At 42.0% G+C, this 20,254-nt stretch overlaps 1 protein-coding gene across 13 annotated transcripts in view; it reads left to right on the top strand.

Annotated features, from left to right (window-relative positions):
* nrxn2a (neurexin 2a) overlaps positions 1-20,254 on the top strand; it is a 117,448-nt gene that overhangs the window by 83,037 nt on the left and 14,157 nt on the right. For 12 of the 13 annotated variants that reach the window (XM_030100565.1, XM_030100563.1, XM_030100567.1 and 9 more), the window contains one exon: positions 17,026-17,207. In XM_030100565.1, the coding sequence (XP_029956425.1) occupies positions 17,026-17,207 (182 nt within the window). Of the gene's footprint in view, positions 1-1,819; positions 3,954-17,025; positions 17,208-20,254 lie in introns of those variants that run through there. The other variant, XM_030100573.1, reaches the window with a different exon arrangement.

The following is a 20,254-nucleotide window of genomic DNA, read 5'->3' as shown; positions in this document are numbered from 1 at the left end:
TGAAGAACCTTTCGACTTGTGCTTTTTCAAGAAGAAAATTTTAACACTGTTTTTCTGTAGTATGCATACTATATAATATGCCATTTTTATGATAAAATAATGTGATTATGTAAATGCTGACAGATCTACCAAGGCTCTATAAGTGGGGAGAAAGGGTTTAAAATAGCCGGTAGAAAAAAAATCAAAATGCAAATGAAAGATTTAGTGGTGTGGAACTGCAGAAATTACACATATAAGACAGTTTTTCTATCTTTAAACCCCCTTCAAGGTCAGAAAGAAACCATTTAAAAATCACAGTTGTAACCAAATATGCAGTTGATGTGCGTAGCATGACGTGTGTCTGGTTGTGGGTTAATAGGAGAAACTGCATGACATGCCGAAGTTAAACATCCAAGGACAACACAAGGTTACAATCACACAGCTTCCTTCTTCTTGTTGTCCAGATAGCGGTGGCTTTCATCATGTTGAGCAACCCTGAAGCACGTAAACCGATTAATGCAAACCTTTCATTGTCGACAGCCCTCGCCGAGATATCATCGCTGGCTCGTAAGATGCTCGCATGCTGTAGAGCCCGACAGTCCAAGTCAGCAGCTATAAATCATCCCACTCTAACTTCTGGTACGTCGTGCTCGTGGTTACTGGAAAGTGGAAGGCTGGTTTAATTTGGCTTGTGAATTTAAAGCAGACTTTCTTCTTCTTCTTCTTTTTTGGTCATGGCTGCCCTCGCGTTAGCTGTGTGAAACAGAAAATGGCTGAAGCTCTGAAATAAAATTGACTTTTCTGTTGGCGTCATCCGGGGATTATTCTCCATGCTTGTCAGCGTGTTTGCCTACCAAACAGTCATTACTGTAAATGTGTCTACATGTTATCGGCAGGCAGAGCTCTTCGCTGCCACTGTTGTTGTGTGCTTGTTTAATCTGGCGTGCACTTTTCAGCATTAGGCTTTACTGAGAAACGTATAGCGGAGGATACACATAAAGGATTTAAATCTTCCTGTGACTCAGATTGGACAGATGTGGAGGGTTGGGGGGGGGGGGATCCACGGCTTCTTTCAATTTATTTATGTTCATAATACCAGTGGATGGATGTCTCCATGCTGTTAGGGCACTTGCCATTCCAGAGTGTGATGCACTCATCCCTCCTCTGTTCTTTTTGTTCAATCAGCCTCGCTCCCCCTCACGCCCCACCCCCTCCTCTGCTTGAGTAATGGCCTGCGTCGACTTCTTGTCACTATGAGAGGTGGTGCTGCATGGCTTGCCTCTGTCCTCCTGTTTCCATGCGTGTCCTTTCAACCGACCAGGCAATCCCAGCTGATATCTCTATCGACCCTGATTTAGCTGATATCGCTGCAGTCTCCCTTCTCCCACTCCCCCCCCCCCCCTCAATCCTTCCCTCCCCGCTTCTCCAGTCTTGGCTCTGTACCTCTCATCCGTCCCAGCCCACTTTGTCTCTCTCTTTCGAATCATGTGTTCATCCTCTAAAGTGTCAATATATTCCAATTCATCTTCCCATCACACCCCCTCACCTAAAAACCTGAGCAGCCCTGAAGCCTCTCAATAAGTTCTGCATGGTTAAACAGCATGAGAGCAGGGGGCTGCCGAGCCTGTGTACGGATATGAAGTGAACGCGTCAGGCAGAAGGTTTAGGGTACATTGATTGGGAGGGTAAAAACACCAAATGTGTACAAGTCCAGTTCTGTGGAAACGACAGGTTCAAGATTGGATTTTGATGCTCCTGATTTCCTCAAAATAGAAAGCACAGCCTATAACTTCCCGGGCTGAAGGTAGCGGGGCTGTCTTACATCATTCTGACAGGTATTTGTGTTTCAATCGTTCATGCTTGTTGTAGCTCCTGAGTCTTTATGTTAGAAGCCCGTCCATACCAATACCCTTGTGTTCATTCTGTAACAGCTCTGACAGCTCACCTAAATCAGGCTCCTCCTCTGCAGTATGATTCCTGCGTGTTACTGCCAGGACCTGCAAGCCGGTGCACTGTGAATCTCTAGCATGTATTTATCCACACAGCCCATTTACTTGCCTCACTATTTTGCCGTGTGTTTGCGCCGAGGCTGCCTGTTTTCTCTTTCGCCGTCTCTTCCTGTGTCTCCCTCCCGCCTGCTTTTGCTCACCCACCCTTTCTTCTCCCCCCTTCCTCACTCATTTGCTCGCAGACTCTCTTTCTCAGACGCACACATGCACAGAAACACACACAGAGGCACATGCTGTGCCTCACTGGATCGGAGCCTCTGACTACAGTACGCCTTCAGAAGAGCTCCTTCATCTTGCATTCATTAGACCACAACTCTGAAGCAAGGTTATTTCTGCCGAGGTCCAGGCTGCTCTGGAATTTCACCCATCCCGGATTCATTATGATACGACGGTGTTTTTTTTTTTTTCTTTTTTCTTTTTTTAATTAGCATAATTTTTTGCTGCAGCAGTCCAAGGCTACATCTCAGCCTCTGCCATCCGAGCCATCTGATGTGAGAGAATCACCTGCCCTCCTCCAGAGGCAGACACGCGCAGCTGTCACGTTAATCGTCCTCCGACAGAGGCGGTACAGCAGATCCGGACAAGGTAACCGGAGAGAATAAAGGGGAGAAAAAAAAAAAAGGAGCAGCAGTGAGGGGGAATGCAGCAGCGGTCGGGACTGCGTGAGACTGAGCAGGTGGAGCGTGAGCGAAGGATCTGACATTCGTTTCAGATAGAAAACACTCGGCTGCTGCGGCTGCATCGTGGTGGATCTCTGCCACATTTCAGACTGCCATTCGCTGGATTTGCTGCGCCTGTGAGAGACTGAATGAGGAGCTGCTGAGAAATTATTTATTTATTTTCTGGATTTTCTCCTTTACCGCGCTGCTGCAGATACTGCCTCCCTCTCCCCTCTCTCTCCCTCTCTCTCTCACACACACACTCTCTCTCTCTCTCTCCTTCTACCCCCTCCCTATCTCTGTTCTCTTCTCATTCCCTGGCTAAAGGGGAACAAAAGCGCTGGTTCCCGCATCACCCTTCGCCGTTGCATTTTCACTTGCCCGTGTTTTTATCTGCTTGTGATTTTTTTTTTCCGCCTAATGAGATGATCCAATTTCCCACGGAAGCGTGTGTTATTTTCTACTGCGGTGGAGGGGCACTCTTCTTAGTGGGCAGGCTCAGCTGCCCTCGAGCTCTACCTGTGGGCGATGGAGACTCTTATCAGAATTCTTATCACATGAATCTCAGTCCTGCCACTTTCCATGCCTAAATATCATGGTTGGACAACACGTCTGTTTGAAATTCCAGCCGGATTCACCTCGAATCTTCATTTGGATGTGTATCTTTTCCGTATTTCGGATACACCTGGATCGCTGTTGGAAGAATGTGCTCTGGGATGGTTTTTAGAGAATTTTTACAAATGGATTTTCTTTGCAGTAGACGTCTTTTCGTGGCAAAATGTTAACGAAGATTATAGATCGCCTTTTTGCCGTTCAGGTGCTTCCACAAGAATAACTGGATTCTGATTGTCTCTTTCGAAATCTGTCTTTTTCATACAAGCTCGAAGGATATTTCTCCACCACCTACTAACTCCTTGCCAAACTGAGGGGTAAGGGAAGAAATGGGCCCCACGCGTCAGTGAGATGCCCTGTTGTCTTAAAGCTGAACTGCCAGAGGCCAATTCGTGGCCAAATTCTCTATCCTGGGCCCATGTGGATCTAACATACATGGGGAGACTCTTTGCAGCCACCTCTGTGCTTGGACAGTGGAGCAGCTGGTCACGGTTCAGCTTAGGCATGGGCCTAACTTATTGTTCCAGACTAGCCTTTTGGTTCGCCTTGCTAACTGTACTGCCCATCCAGACCGGAACAGCACGTGTCTCTTCTAGTCTCAGCACCACGCACCATGTCCACCACTTCCACAACAGGCATGGGACTGTTCCTATTGCTATCAACAGGATGCCTTTTCTTACCAGAGGGGGCCATGGTAAGACATTTCCTTCCAAGATTCCTCCTGCTGTCTGCATGGCTTTTTTTCTGATGATACAAGGAACAGGAGTGTCAAGGTTTCAAGATGAGATACTAGGCTTGCATGAATATATTACCACATTTTTTTTTTTTTTTGGTTTGTTTTTTATTCTAGTTTTTTTTTTTTTTACAGGTTGAGTCTCTGCTGTAGTTATTGGTGGCACAGTTGGTGGTTCTCGTGTGACAGCGAGTGGGATGATGGATCCTACACCAGCTATGCATGTGCTGCAGCTTCTGTGCATCATTAAATCCCTTCATCTGCCCATTAGTATCAGTCTCCAATGCCCTTTCCCTGTGTTGCTGTTTGAAATGCTACAGAATTGGTGCAGCTGTGTTTGTTGTATCACAAACACACATCAACAGTGTGATGAATCATCTTTGCAAACCTCCTTATCTTTCTCTATGAGGTTCTTGTTTTTTTTTTTTTTCCTAAGTAGCATCAAGCTTCCAATGTAATGAGGGTTGTTTTCATGACCAAAGTAATTGCAGCACTTTCCTGCGTATTGTGTCTTCATAGTTTGCATAAATTGGTTAAAATTGATGACAATCATCAGAATATGTTGAGTTTATAAGATTGTAGTATTGCCTGCATTCACTGGAGGAATATAAAGTATCGACCGACTCTTTACGATATACGTCAAATTGGCTACGATATTTAAACTGCCTCCTTCAAAGCACTGACACCAGAGTTGTTGCCCTCTTTTATGTCTCACTTTGAAATTTCTGTCCCAAGACTCACTTTTATGTCCTAAAAAAAAGAGAGCAGATGAATTTGCAGTGTCTTTTGGCAGCAGTGTTGGGGCAGTTGCAAAACGGCTAAAAATATGATGAATTAGATCTGTGCTAATATAGCTATACGATTCAGGACCGGGTGTTTACAGGCACCGCACAGCCTGCGATCAAACAAGTCTGGGGTAGAGGGAGAGAGGAAAAAAAAAAAAAAAAACACTTCACAGAATTCACTGATAAATTTTCAATTACCTGTACAGCAGATTTTGTATTGTGGATTATTATGAAGTGAGTGCTTCAGAGCAAGGAGTTCAATTTACTGCGACATAAATGATGCAGACAGCACTTCAGATTTTCAATGTCCACACAGTGCCATAATGCACTGTGTGAAATGCACATGCAGATACTGGTCTACATTCGCTGTCATCGTGAGCCATATACCTGTGATGAATAGCAGCACAGACAATGCAGAAGATAAAGTTCGTATATGCTGCTGTCAGAAATGCCAAAATGATGTAAACTTCATTCAGTCACTTAATTTAAAATAACAAGATACAACACAAAAAGGGTGTGTGTTTGTGTGTGTGTGCATGTGTGTTTGTGTTTCAAGGCTAGCCAAAGACTTCTGGAGGCCCTTGGGCTGTTTACTATTTATAGGCCACCTACCCCTGCTGCAATGCCTCACATTCCTCATCCAAAACACACATTATTGCATGTGTTGTTACATTATACTGGTCACAGAGTAACAAGAACAAGGAGTGTGTCAGTTGTGTCTCATCTTGGATATGAAATCCTCAAGCACCAAGCAAATTGAAGAATTGGCTTTCAATTGCATTCATTGGTAATACAAATTACAATACTGAGCATTTCTGCGTCTCAGTGTTTAAAAATAACTCAATACATGATTGATTCTAACAGTCTTCAAATCACAGAGATGATCAGAGTCGTGGTTTTGTCTCAGTAGGTCGCCTTCCCAAGGCGCCAGATGCACTTAACCCCCTATAGATGCAGTAACTTACATTGAAACTTACAGAGCACTTTGCCTCAAGGGGTCTCTGCCAGGAAGCGTTTATGACAGAAATCCGACCTCTTTCCACTTTCCATTACAATAATCCTGTTGGCCAAATGCTTTAAGAGCAAACCTCACCGAGAATCAAGAAACAGGAATGATTGATTCTTTCAGTAGCTGCAGGAGGAACAAACTTATATGAACTGCCTTAAGGCCATTTGTCCTTGGTAATATGACTTAATTCTACCCCAGGAACAAATGAGAAAAGAATTCTTGTCCTCTCAGTGAACACAGCTTCATTTGTGTTATATTCTAATGTTCTTTCGTGTCGGATTGTGTTTTTATTGGCATTGTGTTGTCAATATCGCCAACTTCTTATATCACAGCTGCCATTGAGAGACCACTGCTTCCAGAATCTGACATACTCTGGATTGGCAGGCTAATTTAGGCTTGTTGTCAACAAAGGTTGGATGAATTTATCAGAAAAATAGGCCTCACTTATTCATTTCACTAAGAGATTGATGTCATTTATTGGAAAAAAGCTGAAACAATGTTTTATGTCAGCAAATTAAAAAAAAGTGAAGCTTCAGTCAGAGTTTATTAAAGGATCACCCAACGGAGCAAAAAATCTGCAAGGCGTTCCATGAAAATGCAGTTTTTAATATCATTGCTGTATTAAAATAAACAAAAAACTTTAACCAGACACCAGCTATTGTCTCAGCTTTGAGAAATTAGCAAGTTATCACCATCACACCAAAAAGCACTGATGTGGATTTGCTGTAATGCTTTATGTGTTCCAGTCAAGTTGTGTTTTTTTTTTTTTTTTTTTTTAATGCTTGGCATTTCTCCGCAGCCTTTTGTTCAAACAAACCTCAGATAAAACCTTAAGCTTCATATTTAAACCTCGTGTCATCCCTCCCATACACACAATCGCAAAGACCTGCCGCTTGGTTCCACTTAATGTCGCACTAATTTAGGCTTTGTATCTGTGCTGTTAAAAAATAAAATGTTTCCATGTGCTCAACAAATCACCCGACAAGATTGCATTACCTATTAAAAAGGACATTTTTAAGAGTGTTACCACCATGTTAACTAAAGCACATCTCATGCAAGGAGAAACCAAAACCCAGCTTGAATTATATTATGTAACTAACATTCTGACCGTCTCCCACAGTTCAGATTTTGACCCTGCAGTGCCACGATAGCTCCGAGATTTTTCGTAACCGCCCTCAATGAGTTTTGCTCCTTAAGTGCAGTGTGATTTCACAGCGGGTTTTATGCTGAGGTTTTCTTTTTTTTTTTTTTTTTCTTTTGAACGAACCACCTAACCACTACACTGCAAGAGAGCAAGGCGGCGGCACTACGACCCTCTGCGCCTGAAACCCAGTGTGCTCTCAACTAAAATGCAAGCGAGATTGCACTGAGTCTGACCCCTCATCTTGCTCCCAACATGCCGGCACGTTGAACACACTGAGTAAAAAAAACTGCTGCACTTCATTCTCCAGGGCCCCCACGTTAGTGTAAGAACTGTCTGGCTGTGGCAAGGCAAAGAGCAGCTAATGCTTCCAGAGAGCTGTCTCAAGTGGAGGAAATGGTTTTGGGAGCTTCTTACAATGAGGATACCTTTGAATCGGAAAAGATTGAATACAACAGAAAGCAGCTTATCCTTAGATCAGTGCATTAGTCAAAAACAAAACAAAACAAAAACAAAGTTGTCTGAAGGCTGAGTGCAGCGAGAAGTAACCAACTGTGTGTGTGTTTGTGTGTGAGTGAATGTGTGTGTGTGTGTTTTTTTTTTCTTTCTTTTTTTTCTTCAGCAGCTGCAGAAAGGGGAAAAACAAAGGGACGGGGGCATCGGAAGGTCTGTTGAAGAGGGCTCAATTTCCTCCGGGTCACATATTACATTACCCTCAAGGATGATAGTGAAGCGCTTCTCCGTGCACCTACACCGGCACACTCGCATGCACACTGCACACATACACACTGCAATAAAAACAAAGCAGAACAGCGGTGGTTTTTCTCCACAGCTTGTATGTTTTGTTGGGGTAGCGAATTTTATTAGCGATGATGTGATGGTCATCAGCGCCGGTGCTCTCGTCCTGAATACAAATAGTGTTGAATGTGCTGAACAAGTGGGTGAGGCAAAGGATCGAATGTAATGGCAGAAACGAGAGATCGAGGTAGCCAGTGCTCCTCTCCAGGTCTGCAACAAAGCAGAACAAACAGGAGAATGAAAATGTGAACTGAAAAGGAAAAAATGGAGACAAGCTTCAAGGTTGTGTTCTTTGCTAAACAACAATCACACACACGGCGTTTGCTTTTGTGCCGCACACGGTTTCGCACATACTCGGCATTGTGCGCTCTCTGAAAGGATTTGAATGACAATCGCCAGCAAGCACGGACGCACAGTTAGAGCGGTGATAATGATCAGTCAGGAGAATGCGTCTGAAAGTCCAGCAAGGTCACTGGAAACAGAGACATTGCCGTCAACATTTGTTTATGTGCGCTCCTCCACTGCCTTAACTCTGCTAGCTCTTGTTGCTTTGTGTGTGAGTGCAGATGGTGAGAAACCAACTGTCGCGCAAAGACATTCTGAATAGGAGTAAACCACCGAGGAGAACTGATATATGGTGCTTTGAATGATGCTGGTACATATTGAAAAGATGTGTTTATTCATGAGACAGAGAGCACATTAAAGGTCAACCTGCTTTAACCATTGACAGACGTCGTATTATTACGTTTTCTGAAGCAAAAACTGTAATCTCACCGATCCACGTTTTATGAAACTATCATGAATCTACAGTCAGATTGAAATTAAATATTTAACCGGTTTTATGAGAAAACTGGCTATAAACAACATATCACTTTTTTACAATGAACATTCCTCGATGGTCAAAGTTTGGTCTCATCATATGATGAAAATCTTATCTTGTCTGGGGAAAGAGATTAGCCGTAAAGATGATATCTCACTGGTTTGTATGAAATCCAACAGAAGAACTGGAACAAAAAGAATGTGACTCACCAGTAATGATGTTTTCTGCTGCAAGATGAGTTTTAGATACCCTGCATAGCCATTGCAACCCAATGAGCAAATCTGAATTTTGCAATTATTCACTAAAAATCATTTTTCATTATCTGAGAGTACCGACGTCTTTAAAGCTCTTCTGATCTCACAGCATAATTCTTTCATTCCAAGGTTTTGTTAAATTCCACCTAGGCTCCAAATACGCACTCATATTAGTATATGGATGTTTCAGGATCACAGAACTCCTGTCTTGGAGTGTAGAATCTCCTGTTTTTTATTCAAGTAAGTGTCGAAGTCTTGCTTTGGTGACACCTGTGATTATTGTGTCCCAGCTTAACGTCACAGTAAACACTCCTCGAGCAGCTATTTTGGCAGAAATGCAGCCGAAATTAAGGCAACAATTGGTGTGTCTGTTTATATCCCAGTCAAACAAGCTCGCATTGTTCAGTCTTGGAGACGCATTTTTCATTCTTTTTTTTTTATATTTTAAGCAGCCCGGTGTCTGAGCCAGCGGCTTTTATTATGAAGCGGCACCAAGAAGAAACGGGAAGCGCGCGCGAGCAGGAATGCATGTGCGCCACCTGTGATGCAGCAGAATCACAGATATTGAAATATTTTCCTTCCTGACCCAAACCTAATTCACAATGCCCCCACAAAGCATTTTTACAATACAGTGTGAAATTCATGTGCGGTGATAATAGCAGGTAATGTTGCTTAAAATGCTGGTTAAAGCCGAGACGAGCAGCGGCCCACTGGGGTCTGGCGAGCTGGCTTCTTTTTATTCATTTTCAGACTTTGTGGTTTTCAGCTTCAACCAACATTTATCAAATTTTATGCGGCTCCCTCAGGATCCACTAAAGATCCCCAAGACCCATAAACAGACTTTGATGTGGAAAAGTGGTGAAGTCTCCCTTTATGACAGTTCTGACGTGGCCTTTAGAGAAAGAGCAGCCACGAGCCGGCGTTTGATTTCACTGCAGTGTTTAAGGATTGCCACTTTAAATGCAACTGATTCAAGGTCAGTTCATTAGAGATCAATGACAACGACAGAAACACTGGATTCACCATCGCGGGGATGGTTGCTGCGACCTAACAACCCTATTTAGTCATCGTGCAATAAAGAATTTTATAAAGTTAACGCGAAGGGCAGCGCTGGAGTGTAGGAGGGAAAATAAAACCTTGAGCGTTGCATTAGATGGACTGATGGGGCATGGCTTCATGGCGTTTGCAGGAAAAACATTAACGCCCGATGCCATAATTGCACTTATATCAAAGCAGCCTCGCCGTGAACCAAATCATCTGAAATTCGAACTTAAGAATACTTCATTATTAATATAGAAGAGAGGTTGTTTGAGGTGCTCTGAGCTGCAGATATTCGATTTGAGAAGCGACTGTCTGGATACATCTTGCTGATAGGAGCAGAAATGGCAATTCGACCATAATGGAGCCCAGGTCTGCGTGCCCCAGCTGCACGCTCCCTTATTTAAGATTCAGAGGATTTTTCCGTCTGGCTTTGGGTTGATCAAATTTAATTGATTTGATTGATTCGATTCCTAACGTCTGTGTTCACGGTCCTAAATATGCGATGCCACTTTCTCACTTGAAAGCCATATTTTGCCTTCAAAACCGCATGTCCTCGCTGTCAGGTTTCAGGCCGCGCTATTCATTCTCATCATTTCTCTGAGATGTATTTAATAGACCATGGAAGAGTGTGCCTCAGATGCCATAAGTCAGACGACAAATTCAAACTTAATATATCTCCATAACTCCCCATTTCTGCAAAACTGCTCAGAGTTGGGAGATTTATCTAAGTTTATACTCCTAATGGAGAAGCTTTGTTTTGCCAGCAAAGTGCCCTTGTTGCCCTTCACGAACTGCCTCAGCAGAATGCTGTATGCGAAACCACCCTTGGGCTCTTCTGCTATCCAGAAATTTAACTTTTTCAGTGTAAAAACTTAAGTTACATGCAAGATGAAGAGTTACATGGCTTTTTTTCCCCCTATATATTTCACAGAGGCAGTGTTTATAAATCGAAAGACAAAAAAAAACAAAAAAAAAACAGCAAATGATCAAGAATTGGTCCAAATTGGCTAATTTTCATTCACTGTGCAGCCATATTCAATTAAAAACCTGTGTAACAACCAATAATGTGATATGTTTGATCTTTTTAAATGCAATGAAGCTAATAACTTGCCAATATTTGATCAGTCATCATAACTTTTTACCAATATTGTCATAAGTTATTACATGAATGAAGTAGTTTAAAAAAAACCGGTAGCAGCTATAGATAAAATGTGATAAAACACAAGTATGACTGCCTTCCTTGGTAATAAAAGTCTTTTTTGCAGGTTTTGTGCGGTTTGCTTATGAAGAATAGGTGTAATGAATGGGATATTTGTCATAGTCATTTATTACTCTGCAACACTCTCTTCATCAATGTTGCAAAAAAATGTTTTGCATTATTAAATTAGTGTCAAGTTATTTGCGCCATTGGCTTTATTACATTCAGAACAGCCCAAAATTATGTTATTGTTTGCGACACACCCATTAATCTTTATCATTTTATCCAACGTGAGGCAGCAGGGCGCTGGAGCCAGTCGCAGCTGACTCTGTGTGAAGGCGGGAAACATCCTGGACCGTCACAGGGTCTCTCGTCACACCCACATTCACACCAACGGGCAATTTAGAGTCACCAATGAACCTCAAATGCATGTTTTTGGACTGGAAGAGAAAACTGGAGTCCATGGAGGAAACCACGCATGAGAGCATACAAAGGCCCCCCCGGCGCAAACCGGACTCGAACCGCTGCTCGAACTCGAACCGTGCAGCTACAAATACTACTTAGCAGCCAAGCAAACATCCATCAATCCATTTTATGTACCATTTTAACCAGTTCAGGGTCGCTGAGAGTGAAGGCAGGCCCCACCCTGGGGGGGCTGTCAGCCCATCGCAGATGAAATAAGCATCCGGGAATGGAAAACAAAGAAAACATATCCAGAACACAAACCGCCATGAGAACATGAGTAATTTACTATTCATTCCACTGTTGTAGGTTTGTAATGTACAGCTGATAGTAAGTGTCATTCGCATGAATCATTAATATTTTATAAAAGTCATGATTGGAAGGTAACACTCGCTCACTCAGGCCACAAGAATTCAGGATGACAGCGAGCTCAGGGGGTGTTTTTTTTTTTTTTTTTTTAAACCTTTTCATTCCTAAACTGTTACATGTGATGCAAATTACTGCCAGCATCTCAGTGTATTTTGCAAGTCCTATGAGCACATCGCCTCGTCGCTTGTTTATTCAGCTGGCCAAGAGCGCAAATGAAAAGGACAGGATGTCTGAGTGGGTAGCGTGCGTCTTGGCACAAACAGGCAATCCATACTGTTAGATTTGTTGTGTGAGGATCCATTAAGACTTGACAGCCATTCATGGTGGCTTTATAGAAATTTAGGAGCTTCACTGACACCAGTACAACACCTCTGAATAGCAAGTCAATCTATAATATGACACTAAGGTCTTATTGACCTCCGTAATGCTTTCAGTTTATTTTTTTCTATCAAGTGCTTTGTGCTCTCCCACCTTTATGATATCTATATTCAATATGTAGGCATATATATGCGTATTATGCATATGTGTATTACAATGCCTCTGCGCGATACAATTAATTACGAAGGCCTCGCGAATAATGATGTGATGTACGGAGCACATTTTTGCGGCTGATAATTTCTGAGGGAGCCCTTATTATCCCCGCGCAGATGCATTGTGCCGCCATGAGAGAGGAGCGGAGGGCTCCCGCGAGAGCACCGGCGGAGAGGGAGCGGAGAGCCGCGTCAAAGCGAGCAAACTGTGATGTTTATAATAATAATCTTAACAAGACTGATTTACTGCCTCCTTTATTTGATGCGGGGTCTCGCCAGTGAACGGAGCAGATAGGAGGAGACGGAACGGCGTGCGGTGGAGAGGTGTGATGAAATGCTTTAATGTCATGACTAATGCAGGAGTTACGGCTGTCTTTACACAGATGCTTCCATGTTTTCCTGCAGGTGCATTAATATTCCACATTTCGCGACGCGCGTAAAAAGGGGCGAACGCCACGCTTCCTCGCCCTTCAATTTCCTCTGTCTCTACTCATATTACCTGCACATCACGCAGAATTCAGCGACTGTCAGCCGCCAGGCGCTTTCCCTCACAAATCAAATCAGACATCCATTGACATTTACGGCCTTTTCTCAAATAAAAACCTATGTAAGTTCATGTTTGTTTGTTATTTTAAAATTAGAAAGGTATCTTACTTATCCACTCATCCCCCAGAAGAATTAGAAATTTTCCAGTCAAGTATTTTTGGCCTCTGATCTGCATCCTTTATACATTAATTCATATTTAGGCAGGAATTACTAAGACTGAGACCCCAAGAGTGATATTTACCAAAATGCTGATTAAATATGTATCTTGCACATTTAAATAGCATCTGTAACCCACTTAATCTAGCATACCTTATTTTTCCACATGCTAAGTGATCCAATTAGGATGTTTCTGGTTGAAAATAATTTGGTTAATAAGCTTAAGCTTATCAAGTTGTTCACAGAATTTGCATAAATTAGCAACAACTGATATGACCTGCCATCGGCATCATTTATCATTCAAACCGGAGGAAGCGGCCGGCCACCGCAGCCACCGAGGATAAGCGGCTAACTCGGTGTTTTATGGGTTTGATGATTAGCATCACGGCAGAGATAATCAGTGCGTTTTGCCAGTCTGTTTGTCTGGAGTGGGATTCGCTTGCCAGCGCATCCAAATAGCTTCGCCATCTCTCTTGAAATTGAGCAGTGCTGCAACACGAGCATGCCGAGGTGCACAAAGTGCAGCCGAGTACAGCAGAGAAAAAAAAGGACTGGACTTTTATCTGCTTTCTTTCAGTCAATACCGATCCAAAAACATACGAGAGATCGCACCGAACACCAATTCCAAGAATCAACTGGGGTCATCTCTAATTTCAGAGCAGGTCATTTCAAGCATTTTTCCGGTTTTTGCTAAAGGTAATATGAGGTCTCACCAGTCTGAGTTCAACAAATCAGGATATCTGCCTACATCTTCCTTTCGCTTCCTTGTGCCGTTATGTGTTCCTATCTGTCTGCTCCTGCTCTGCAGCTCAACACGGTTTGATGAAGCACAAAGAGAACATTTTGCTGTAAAAGCACTGCGGCCTTGAAACGTACCCTTTTGATTTTTACTAATTCACGTCTCCGAAACCTCGTAGTAGCTGCATCTGAGCTTTCCCTCGGACGCAGTGACAATTTTGTTCCCCATCAATTGCATTAACGTCAATTGAGGAATAATATTTTTTTTTCTGCACTCAGCATGGACAGAGAACAATAACTTCAGTAATACACACGGCAGCATTATCTCCACAGAGCTGAAAAACATTAGCTTCACATTTGAAAGCATATTTTTCTGACTTATCAACAAAGTTTTTGTTTCCTCACAATAGTGGTTTTATTAGAGAAATGAAAATGTACTTTATCAAAACATTCATGAACGTTCTAGTAAATGTTATTGGCGGAGGTATATAAGATTACATCTCTTTGAGTTAAAGCTTTATTGTGAATGTATGATCTGTTAGAGCTGTTAGCATACACTTGATTGTACATGTGTTCGTGTGGGTGTGCATTCATGTACCATAAAAGAGATGTTAAGTGAGTTTTTTAAGTGATTAGAAATGTGATCCTTTAACCCGTATCACATAATTGCAAGAGTCAAAGAAAGCTTATATTCATATTTTTGTCCATGGAAATGATTTCTTGGAGAAAGAATAAAGACAGACCAGGAGGTCAGATGAAGATAAAACTAATTAAAGGGAAGAAACCAACAGAAAAAAGACTAATTGATACTTTTTAATATTGCAAATGTAAATGACTCACAAATCCAAGACATTAATTAAGATTAAAAATAATGTTGTTTTTTTTTTGTTGGAAACAAGTGCGGTTCAAAAACCTGTCATTTTAATTAAACCCCAGGCTGCACAAGATGTCTTTGAGTCTATGGATTAGGTGTTTAATGGTAAGAAAGCCTGATGTTGAAATTGCAAACCTATAACTGTTTTCATTACATTAAGTGGAGGAGATTTTCTAGACAGTGTCTTGATGCTCAAATCTGCGGCAATTTGGCTATTGGAAAAAATCTGTTCAATAAAAACAACACTTAGGTTTCGGGTGTGAGAGCAAACCCATAATAACATGAATTTGCGGCGCACTCTCAAAGGTAATTATTGTCTCTGTTGAGCCACGTATCAGGATGACTGCACATCTGTCATGGCCTTGTGATTTTACCTGCGGACCGCACTGCTCCATCGCTCTCTGTCTCTGCCCGTCTGCAGGAAAACACCTGAAATCCTAACTCTAGACTTAACACAATTTAAAATTACATGGATTATATGGCATGTTACCGCTCCGTCCTTATGTGAATGTGAGAAACAAATGCAAAGTGTGTGTTGTGTGGCGTGTAAGAGGTTAGAAATGTATCATCTCATATCACACAGAAGGGTCTGATTTACAAGTTGAGCAGCGAACGGATTTAAGCTCGAACACTCGTGGATTTTCTCAGGTATTTTTGCAATTCAAGCAATACTTATAAATGGCAAATTAACATCAATGTGCCTCATTCATCCCAAGGAGACAGGAAGGATTCGGAGAGCAGAGAAATAACTTGATGTGCGGTGGAATGCTGAAGCGGACTCTGTTGCTTTGCCATGCACCTGCTACATACTGTATGAGCAGATGGATACATTTTAATCAGGGTTAGATCAATGGCAGTTATTAAAAATTAATTGCTTACTGATTCGTGTTCCATATGGAAGAAAATGAGACAGTAAATCCAATTCTTAAGCATCGCATATCAAATGAGGATTGGTCGAAAAATAAAATAAATGCACAGAAGAGTCGTGCCTGGAGCGGCATCGACGTCTGTTAGAAACAGCGGAGGTACAAGGGTCAGAACATGTTGACAATTCAGTGCACGCTCAAGTGCATACTCAAAATTAGCTGGTCAAAGCCTGCAATGATTGCAGGCAGCATTTGATGATGGGATTCATTACATTGGGCGAGCAGACCGGGCGAATGAGGGAGACTGTAAGCAATACATTTTTCAATGACTCTGGAGGACATGCAGCTCTTGAGGAAGCATGCATTATAGGCTCATTGATCTGTGGAGGGAAAAAAAAAAAACACACCGCTGCGGTTTACAGTGTGTCGTGTAAAACCCCGCTGAATACCTCACAAATGCAAATCTGTAGATTTAATCTGTTCGTCCCATCTCCTGGATTATGCTCCATCTTTCTGCGCTCTATGAAACCAACGCAGGGAAAAAAAAAAATCTCCATCCTCTGTTTTTGAATTTCCGTTGAGCTTGACTGAGGCTCAGCCTTTTCACCGTGCAGCCGAAATTCTGTGTGATACCGAATATAAAAGATATAAAAGATAATTACTGCGGCACTCAACTGTTGCTATTTATATACATACATCTGTGACTGTAAAGCTTTATCTTATTTTGTAAATTAGGCTCTTTTTTTTTTGGAGGAAAGCAGCCATCTTTGAGAAATATCTTCTTCCTGCTTTGAATGAGCTTTTCACTACCTGCTGTACAATGTTACTGAAGAAGAAGTGTGTGCAGAGTGGCTACGTACAGGAGACTGTTGGTAAGAGGAGGAAGCAAAATCTTCTCTTTATACCAGGCATGCTACCTGATAAAAAAAACAAAAAAAAACATTAAGATACTTTATCTTTGTCAGTTTCCTGAAACGTCGAACCCATTTGAAATACGTTTGAATTTTTAAAATATTTATTGGTTTAAAGACAACAAAAGAAAGAGCATAATCATATATTATTTGTATTGGATGGGAAAAGATTGGTTGGTAGAGTGGATGTCTTTTGAATAGAAGGTCACAGGTTCGATTCCCAGTCTCCACGGTCCAAGTGTCGACATGCCCGTGAGGAAAACGCTGAACCTCAGACTGCTCCCAGTGGATGGAGAGAGCGCCTTACATGTGGCAGCCACGTCCATCGGTTCAAGAATTTCCCCCAGGGACTAATAAATTGCTCGTCTTCTGTTCCCTGAAGATATGCAAAACGTTCCTTTTTCAACACTAGCGGAGACTGTTGGCTCACAGAGACGCTGGACATGACATTTTTGCAATGCAATGAGTGTCAGTACGCTTAAACGCAGTGCCGGTCTGAGAATGGTGAAGCAGAAATCTGATCTCTGTGTTTCAGCCGGGACGACGTACATCTTCGGGAAGGGAGGAGCTCTCATCACGTTCACCTGGGCCGCCAACGAGCGGCCGAGCACCCGCGCCGACCGGCTAGCCGTGGGCTTCAGCACGCAGCAGAAGGACGCCATCCTGGTGCGGGTGGAGAGCACCCACGGGCTCGGAGACTACCTTCAGCTGCACATAGTAAGCATGGGAGTGCTGTGGAGCCCTAAGCGTTGAATGTCACGCGGCAAAATGGAAAATCTGTGGGTTATCACACTGCTGCAATCGATTACAAAAAAAAAAAAGAAAAGAAAGAAAAAAAACGGGATTAAAAATGAAGCAGTCTTTCATATGACCTCCGGCAATGCTGTGAATATTTGTGTACAATCCTATTCTGATTCTTATATCCTGCGTGAGAAAATGCAGAAATGTATGAAGAATGCATGTAAAGTCGATTATGCCAAAAGATTTTGAGATATTTATTCATTCTATATATTTCAGTTTCTTCTGTGAGCCAGTGGATTTGTGCCAACTGTATCTGTTTGCTCAAAAATGATGCTCTCAGTATTTCAAAACAGACATTACAGTCTGTTTGATAGCTTGCAAATTAACCTTAATAACATTGGTGGCCACTTATAATATGTTATTTAATGTAATGCTCTATGAGTGCAGCTAAAACGAAGCATCATATTTGCGACTGTAATGACTCACTACCTGCTTGATCTCATAATAATCAGATCAGGATGAAGTGGCCAACTAAATGGAGCTGCGCAAATGAGTCTGCAACCGCAAGATTAAGAAAACATATGGATGAGTTTTAACCTTAATTCGTTGGATTAGTAAGGTCTCATTAATGGATCATCGTCATGTGCGAAACGTGGAAAAGACATGTTTCCGAGCCATATATCAGCAAAGCCTTGAAACACAACAAACATTATACATCTTTATGCTTTTTATTCAATAAGGAGAAGGCGTCATTTTTCCTCTTGCATAACGATGCCTTTGCACAAAAACAATCTCGTATTTGGACCAAAAAGCTTCCTGATAGAAAAGTAACGCTGCAGTCTATATAAGATGAATTTAACTGAACCTCTGATGGTCTATTTTTACAACTGAGTATTAACCAGACTATGCCATTATTGTAGCTTGGCTCAAAAGCATCACAGCTTGTGTGATTCACTGATTAGTACCATCTGAGTCCAAATATTGAGATAAAACAGGAACAAATGAATTACGGCCACATGTACCGAACAGGGCACACATCAGTAGATTGAGAGATGTTTTCTGATTATAACGCACGCATTTCTGTTGGTGGAAACCAAGTGACTCCTCGGCAGCTGCCAGAAACAGCGTCTTTTCTGGAGGGAAATCAGCCTTTTTAGTATGTAGCCACAGGCCAGGTGTGCCACGATGGAAACCAGAGGGGAGATCTGTCAAACGTCTGCGAGGGGTGTAATAATTAAAATCACATCTGTTGTCAAAACAAAAGACAAAAAAAAAAAAATCCGAATCACAGCTACACCCTTATGAGCAAACGCTTTGTTGTGCCCACCCAGATATGGTTACTGAAAAACGCAGATCTGAAACAGAAAAAGCAGCGAGGATGTTGAAGGCGTTGATTTCAAATCCATAATACATCTGAATCATCAGATTGATCTCCTTTTCAAAGGTACCACGTAAGATCACAGGAAAGGAAAGGCTGGTGGCGATCTGCTCCACATTCTCACCAGAGGTTCAGAGTTGCTATAATTACTGAGTGGAGGGTGCGAGACGGGAGGTATTATTGACTCATAAGTGACATCAGTGTGATGCCGTGCGCGTCTTAACTGATTAAGTTACATAAGGGATTAATCATTTTATCAGGCTGTCATGTTATAGTTTCTTATAGTCTTAACATTGTGTAATATTTATGTTCTGTGTGATGTGTCTCTCACTTACTAAACCTGCTTAGTCTGAAAATCCTCCCCTGAATTTTTTTTTTTTTTTTTTTTTTCAGGCCGTCTTATTTAAATTGTATCTCCCGTTTTTAAAAGTGTGAAACTGACCTTGCCTGCCTTGGACTGTTGCTCGTAAGCGAGACTGCCGCCTGCATGTAAAACCAGCTAAAAAGATTTTTTTTTCAGCATCTGCCAAGCCGTGCATCCAGACAGATTGCTTAGTTTGACATCCTATTACTGCTCAGCGGAGGGGAATCCAAAAGAGTTCACAGGGTGGTGAGGTTGTCTTTTTTAGTTTCTCAACTGTGCTTCATGATATCACACCTTTCTTGTTTCGTGGAGCCATTTAAGTTGTCATTGCTCGTAATTTATGACTGTTTATTTTCAGTTCCGTACTTTATCGGACTGTGAAAACTAGGTGAAGACAGAGAGGACTGGACAGAATAACAGTGGCCCTCAGGGAGAGCTGACAGCAGTAAAAGCAACAAATGATTACAGACAGTGCCTTGGAATACGATTAACTTCTCAAAACTGTGAGAATGCAGTGGAAATATTCAGAACTGCTGAAGATTTCTGCATCAAAATGTTTGCATGGTTAATTTTAACAGCAGCTCTGTGCATCGTGGGTACACCGGCTTCAAAGACTGATTATCTGTGAAAAGGGAAGCAAACCATCACTGTACTCACTAGAGGGCACATTAGATGGGCTAATGCTAGTTTCAAATGGTCATGTTTTTAATGAGTGACTAAAAGATTAAAAACAAAAAAAAGCAGAATTCATTCATTATGCAAAGTGAAGGCAATTACACGTGATAAGGAAGTGCTCCTGCACCACATGGCTCGAAACCACCGGAGAAAGGAAGATGGAATCAGTCAGTCACAAGATGAGATGTAGATAGGCCTTTGAGATACCAAAAGATGATTTTTTTTTTTTTTTTATGCATTTTGATAATGCGTCAATCAGGCATTGACTCAAGTGAGTGGGCTCTCAAAAAAAATACATTCTGAATAGGAATGTCTATTATTAATTAATATCTGTCCTTTTTCCATGTGTGGATGGAAATGCTTTCCTCAGGACTCGTGGATGTTTATATCTCCTCAGGGCACGTTTCAAAAGGCAAAACCTGCCTTTTAGGCTTGGCTCTTGCACATGTCCTCCTTGGGAATGTATGGGTTTTTTTCTGGGTCCTCTGCTTTCCTCTCACAGTCCAAAAACACGCATTTGACATGAATTAGATCTGACTGTGTATGACTGCCATTCTGTGTTTTCTCTATGAAGGTGCGCACTACCTTTGCCCAGACTCCACTTTT

The sequence above is a fragment of the Salarias fasciatus genome, chromosome 10, assembly GCF_902148845.1.
Source record: "Salarias fasciatus chromosome 10, fSalaFa1.1, whole genome shotgun sequence".
Classification (NCBI taxonomy): domain Eukaryota; kingdom Metazoa; phylum Chordata; class Actinopteri; order Blenniiformes; family Blenniidae; genus Salarias; species Salarias fasciatus.
The sequence above is the reverse complement of the archived record's forward strand: the minus strand, read 5'-3'. Positions and strand labels throughout refer to the sequence as shown.